The 7,381-nt window shown below is 44.4% G+C and overlaps 1 protein-coding gene across 1 annotated transcript; it reads right to left on the reverse strand.

Annotated features, from left to right (window-relative positions):
* Positions 1-6,012: 6,012 nt before the first annotated feature.
* LOC111879616 (uncharacterized) lies at positions 6,013-6,798 on the reverse strand. Its single transcript, XM_023876079.1, has one exon. The coding sequence runs from the start codon at positions 6,796-6,798 to the stop codon at positions 6,013-6,015; it is 786 nt and encodes a 261-aa protein (XP_023731847.1).
* Between the last annotated feature and the right edge of the window lie 583 nt (positions 6,799-7,381).

The raw sequence follows: 7,381 nt of genomic DNA on the forward strand, positions 1-7,381 counted from the left end.
GTCTGCTATGGAAATAGATGAAACTGAAGACGAAGTCATCTTTTGTTTGGAGAAAACTAGGGCACTAATATTATTTTACCGATTTATGAATTAGGATACTAATATAAGTGAATGACGAGCCACATACGAGAACATCTCATTAATGATTGTCCTATGCAAGAAGTCGTGAGCAAAATATGAATAAATTGATAAATGGGTACAAATGTGTACAAACTGAAAAATATATTACCATACAATTAAATCATTTTTCAGCTTAACCTAGAGTAGCCGGCTATAAGGACTAAATATAGACAAAAAAAAAACAAGTTAAATGGTCAAATATAGACAAAAAAACTTAATGACCAAATGTGTACAAATAAAAATATAGTACCCTTTTAAATCATTATCCTTTTATATAATCATTAAAAAGTTCCAATATAATATAATATAATATTTATAATTAACTATTTATATTAAAAAAAATAGTAAAATTAGGTAATATTATAAAATTAAATTCCATAACTCCATAATGAATTTATAAAAAAACATAGTCATATATTTTAATAAAAAAACAATCTATATATATGAAATTATATAATATTTTATTAAATACTTATCATTAAAAAAATTGTTTATGATTTTGGTTATATGTTTTATTTTAATTTATCTTTTAATAACTTTAATAAAATTCTATATACAAGTCATTATTTTTTTATTAAAAGATAAAAATATTAATAAAGAATCTTTGGCCTAACGTTAAAGAATGATTCTCTCAACTGAGAGATTATGAGTTCAAGTCTTGTTGAAGATGTATATGGTAATTTAAAAAGTGGATTAGTTTGTTGTTAAAAAAAAAGATAAAATATTATATATGTTAATTGGATTGAAATATTATTTTAATAATACAAATTTTAACTACCAATTAGTAATTATTGTTTGATTAAAAATGTTACTCACTGAATCATAAATTATATTTTCCTTTTTACACTAATGGGTCTCATGAAAAAAGATTCGCAACTACATATTTGAAACATCCCAAAAATACGGTCCAAAATTTTCGTTTTCAAATCATTATTACAACCATAAATCATCCATAATCATAAAGAAAACCATGTATCATGTATCTCAAAACATCATATCAATACTTTGACAAAACCATATGATAAAAACATCATAGTCTAAACATCCCATGCAAAAAAACTGTGGTGTGTGTCATGCGATCATCTTGAGCCCTTCCCTTTGCTAGTGGAAGTACCTGAAACCAAAACTGAAAACCGTAAGCATGAATCTTAGTGAGCTCCCCCAAACTACCACATACCACACACATATAACATGCAACTAGGAGATACGGGCCCCGCCCACACTTCGCTAACTAGGATATACGATACCCACCCACACTCTGTTGACTCTGAGAAACGGGCCCCGCCCACACTCAGCTACTAAACAAACATACATGTATCACACAGACAAAAAGTATAGATAAATCTATCAGTCAGACATATATCCATAATCAAACTAAACTGTGAGATACGGGCCCCACCCACACTCGGCTACTGTGAGATACATGCCTCGCCCACACTCAGCTACTATCATATCATACTCTGGGTCGACCTTTGTCCCTTAGAATCGTTCCTACTGAAGGAAACTCACCTCGCAAGACTGGCTACTGAAAACTCAAGCGAGGAATCCATGTCTGCTGCTCTAGCGACTCTCCGACTATCAATTCCATGACAACACTTAATCAGAATCTAATAATCCTTCTTAGGGTAAAATGACCATTTTACCCCTTGTTAAAGTCAACATCCTGGTCAAAGTCAACTTTCCAGGTTGACCTAACTCGCCAAGTCATCCTATTGACTCGTCGAGTTCTAGAACTCAGAAACCCTAAAATTTCGACTCGGCTCGCCGAGTCACCCTATGAATCGTTGAGTTCCCAGGCTACCAATCATTGTGACTGGACGAACTAACTCGTCGAGTTTTCCTCATAATCACCGAGTCCTAGCATAGTCAGAAAAGGGACAAAGTCATCCAACTCGTCGAGTTCCTTAACAACTCGCCGAGTTTCATGAACATTATCGAGGATCCTTGATCGGACTCGTCGAGTTCATTTATGAACTCGTCGAGTCCCTTGTAGATCTAACCTAGATAGCTGATTTCACACTTCTAAGGCTCCAAAATAAAGATCCAGAACGTATCCATGGTCCATTTGTATAAATTTGGTGACTTGATGGCTTTGCACACCTCAAATGGACCCAAACTCAAGTTATAGCAACCTACTTCCAAGAACATGACCATTGCATGGACAAAAATGGGTTCAAGACTTATTTTATGGTTCTAGAAGCTAAATATCATAGGAAGAAGGGATTGCTTGGCTTACAATCCATGGAGAGTAACTTATCCTTCTTAAAGGGGTCAAAAAGACCCATAAATCAACACTAAAAGGGATCTAAGCTATGGGTTATCAAGCTAAGAGCTTTTTACCTTAAAAGGTTGCCAAAGATGGATGAAATCTTGGATCTTGATCTTCTCCACAAGCTTGATGGCTCCAAGCTCTTTCAACTCTCTTCTATATCACAAAAACACAATCAAAACCTCAACAATCTCTCAAGTATGAAGCTCACAATGGATTAGGGTTTTTGGAGAACAGGGAGGCTGGTAAGGGAGGCCTAAAATGAGTTAAGTGGCTTAAATAGGGTGCATAACCCCGAAAATAGGGTTTCCTCCTGACAAACCTACTCGTTGAGTCCAGGCTTCGACTCGCCAAGTAGACCATTTAAATCTTGCGTCCCATCTGGCCTCTACTCGACGAGTTAGGGCTACCAACTCGTCGAGTAGATTTTACAAAATGAATATTAATTGAACTAATGCGTACCAGAAACGAGGCGTTACAATTCTCCCCCACTTGTCTTAGACTTCGTCTTCGAAGTCTGTTGCATCTGAAAACAACTTCGGGTAGTGCTCCTTCATCTTCTCCTTGGGCTCCCATGTCCACTCTAAACCCTTACGGTGCTGCCACTGCACCTTAACTAACTCAACCCTCTTGTTCCTCAGCTCCTTCGTCTTGCGATCTAGAATCGCCACTGGTCTCTCAATGTAGTTCAGGCTGTCATCAAACTGAATATCCTCAAGGGGTACCACTACTGAATCATCCAATAAGCACTTTCGTAACTGAAAAACATGGAAATTGCTATGAATCTGGCTGAGCTCTGCTGGAAGATCTAACCGGTAAGCAACCCGACCCACCCAGGACAATACCCTAAACGAATCTATGAACCTGGGGCCTAGATTGCCCGGCTTTCGGAACCTGATAGCACCCTTCCAAGGTGATACCTTTAGGAGGACCATATCGCCCACCTAAAACTCCAAGTCTTAATGTTGCTTGTCGGCGTAACTCTTCTGCTGACTATGAGCAGCCTGGAACCTACTCTGGAGCTGCTGGATCCGCTATGTGGTCTTGAGTACCACCTCCGTACTCCCCATTACTCTCTAACCAACCTCACCCCAACATATTGGGGTCATACACTTCCTCTAATAGAGCATCTCAAAGGGAGGTCGGTCTATGCTGACAGGGTAACTGTTGTTATACGAAAATTCCGCTAACGGAAGATATGTATCCCAACTGCCACCGAAATCTAACACGCATGCGCGTAGCATGTCCTCGAGAGTCTAAATCGTCCTCTCGCTCTGCCCGTCCGTTTGGGGGTGGAAATCGGTGCTGAAGTGGAGTGGAGTACCCATCTCCTCGTGAAACCGCTTCCAAAATCTGGAAGTGAAACAGACATCTCGGTCTGATACTACCGAGACTGGCACTCCACGACGTGCCACTATCTCCCGCACATAAATCTGGGTCAGCTTCTCGGCCGAGATGCTCTCCTGGATCGGTATAAAGGGGGTGCTCTTAGTCAACTGATCCATGATGACCCATATCGAATCAACCCCACGTGCGGTCCTGGGAAGCTTAATAATGAAATCCATGGTGATATCCTCCCATTTCCACACGAGAATGTCTAACGACTGCATCTTGCCGTGCGACCTCTGATGTTCGGCCTTGACCTTCCTGTAGGTCAAGCACCTCTCCACATACCATGCTATGTATCGCTTCATGCAGGGCCACTAGTAATTGGGTCAAAGATCTCTGTACATCTTCGTCGCGCCCGGATGGATGGAGAACATAGACTTGTGGGCCTCATCCATCAATACCTGCCGTACTCCGCCCCAGTACGGTACCCAGAACCTCCCATGCAGGGTCAACAACCCTCGTCTGTCATAATCAAATGAGGCCACTCGCCCATAATCCTCTCGCACTTCTGGTGCTCCTCCTTCAGGACCTCAACCCGCACCTCTTGGATCTGCTCCAGTAATGGAGTAATCACTGTCATCCTCAGACAGATGTCTCATATTGGGGCCACTACCGCCTTGCGGCTAAAGGCGTCAGCCACTACGTTGGCCTTGCCCAGGTGGTAAAGGATCTCACAATCATAGTCATTCACTACATCTAACCACCAACGCTGCCTCATGTTCAGATTCGGCTGATCCATGATGTACCTCAAACTCTTGTGATCCATGTAAATGGTACACCGGACCCCATAGAGGTAATTCTGCAAAATCTTGATGGAGAACACCATTGCCCCCAACTCTAAATCGTGCGTCAGATAGTTAGCCTCATGAGGCTTCAGCTGCCTCAAAGCATAAGTTATCACATGACCCCGCTACATCAACACTGCTCCCATGCCTGTGATGGACGCATCACAGTAAACTACGAAGTCATCTACACGCTCTGGCAGAGTGAGAATCGGTGCCTCACATAACCGCTGCCTGAGCATCTCAAAGGCTGCCTGCTGCTTAGGTCCCTAACGAAAAACCACCAACTTCTTGGTCAGTCGGGTCAACGGAACTACAATCTTGGAGAAGTCCTGAATAAATCTTCTGTAATACCCCGCCAGACCCAAGAAAATCCGAATCTTGGTTGGAGACCTCGAAATCTCCCACTGCATCACGGCCTCTATATTGCCCGGATCGACCAGAATACCTTTCTGGTTGATGAGATGCCCAAGGAACTACACCTCGCACAACCAGAACTCGCACTTGGAGAACTTGGCGAAAAGTATCTCCCTCCTCAGTATCTCCAGCACCTCCCTCAAGTGCTTCTCATGCTGCTCCTGAGTCTTTGAGTAAACCAAGATGTCATTAATGAATACTATTACAGACCAATCCAGCATCGGTTTGCACACTCGGTTCATGGGGTCCATGAACGCGGCTGGAGCATTGGTGAGTCCGAACGGCATCACCACAAACTCATAATGACCATAGTAAGTCCTAAAAGCTGTCTTCTGCACATCGTCATCTCTGACTTGCATCTGGTGATACCCTGACTGTAGATCAATCTTGGAGAACCAAGATGCTCACTGAAGCCGATCAAACAAATCATCTATCATCGGAAGTGGGTAACGGTTCTTCACCGTTACCTTGTTCAGCTCCCGGTAGTCTATGCACATGCGATGTGACCCGTCCTTCTTATTCACAATAGGATCGGGGCTCCGAATGGTGAACTGCTCGCCTGATAAAACTCTTGTCTAGCAGCTCTTGCATTTGCGTAGACAACTCTTGCATCTCGGGAGGAGCCAGTCGATATGGTGCCTTGGCTATCGGAGCCGCACCACGAACTAGGTCAATCCTAAACTCAACCTGTCTCTACGGAGGTATCCTAGGTAAATCCTCTGGGAATACGTCCGGGTACTCTCACACTACCGGTACATCATCAACTGCCACCTTACCCTTCTCCCCGGTATCTATGACATAGGCGACATATCCGACGCAACCCTGTTGAAGGTGGCGTCTCGCCTTCACTGCTGAACAGAGAATCGTTCCACGCTGTGGCCTCTCACCCTGAATAACTCACACTCCCCCACTAGGAGTGCAAACCCTCACTAGCTGCTTCTCGTAGTCAGTCACTGAGCCATTGGGGCTCAACTAGTCCATACGAACTATAACCTTATTCCCTCGCAGGGGAATAGGAGCCAAATCCACTGAAAACTACTCATCAAATAACAGTAGCGTACATCCTCTATGAACCGTCGTGACCCTGACGGTCCTATCATCTGCTATCTCTACATCGAATGGACAATCCAACTCCCTTGGAGCTCTACTAAACCGCTTGCTAAGTGCGAGGGACACAAAAGATCGGGTAGCACCCGAATCAAACAGTACCATGGCTGATATGCCGTTCACTAAGAACGACCCTATAAACACATCAGGAGTTGCTCGTGCCTCCTTTGTTGTCAACTGGAAGGCTCTGCTCTTCATCACTGGTGCCTCAGCCCGACATTGACGACCGTCTGTAATCCTCAATGTAGCAGGGGTGAGTGCCGTCACCTTCCCTACTGCTGCTAAACTCAGACACCGAGACCTCTTGTGGCTCCTCTGATTGCACTGAAAGCAAATCATATCATATAATGCGGTGGTAATAGTGGTAGAAGTAGCAGTACAATCCCTGCTCACATGTCCTGTTCGGCCGCATTTGAAGTAGCCTGAACTCCCCGCCCTACACGTCCCCTCGTGCAACCTACCACACTTGCCGCAACGGCCTCGACCCTGCTGGCCCTTCCCTCGGGAATCTATCTTGGGCTTCTTGCCCGAGCCCTCCATGCCAGATACCGAATCTAGCTTCCTCTTCCTCTCCATCTTTAAATCAATCTCCCTCTCACGAGCCCTCGCAATCATGTCCTCCAGCATATTGCAGCTGGAGCGGTTCACAAACTGGTGGATATCACTCCGCAACATCTCATGATACAGGGACTTCTTCATCTTGTCGTTCGCCATGTATTGCAGAACAAGAAGGGCCCTCTCCCTAAACTTGGCTGTGATCTTCGCCACAGTCTCAGTAGTCTGCTCAAGATCCTAGAACTCCCTCGCTAACTGTTGCACCTCAATCACAAGTGCAAACTCATCCCTGAACCTGGTCGTGAAATCACTCCAAGCCATCGCATCCAACACTTTATCATCACCAATGGCTCTCCCAACCTCCTCCCACCAGTCACGTGCCATGTTCTTCAGAAGACAGGACGCAAGCCTAACCTTGTCCCCCTCGGGACATCTGCTAGTGCGGAACGCTTTGGCGACATCCGCCAGCCATCTGTTACTCGCAATGGGGTCCCGAGCCCCATGGTAGTCGGGAGCTCCACAAGCCCTGAACTCCCTGAAAGTCAGTGTGCACGACCCCATCATGACCGCCACCTCAGTGCAGAAAGCATCAACCTCTCATCCAAAAGCTCAAGAATGCCCTCCTTGATCGTGCCAAAGATCACATAAGTGGCTTAAATAGGGTGCAAAACCCCGAAAATAGGGTTTCCTCCTAACAGACCTACTCGTCGAGTCCAGGCTTCGACACGTTGAGTAGACCATT

This window comes from Lactuca sativa, chromosome 6 (assembly GCF_002870075.4).
Source record: "Lactuca sativa cultivar Salinas chromosome 6, Lsat_Salinas_v11, whole genome shotgun sequence".
NCBI classification, from domain to species: domain Eukaryota; kingdom Viridiplantae; phylum Streptophyta; class Magnoliopsida; order Asterales; family Asteraceae; genus Lactuca; species Lactuca sativa.

Excerpts from the sequence above, each read along its gene's own strand:
- LOC111879616 (XM_023876079.1), bottom strand. The coding sequence starts at position 6,798 with ATGGCGAACGACAAGATGAAGAAGTCCCTGTATCATGAGATGTTGCGG.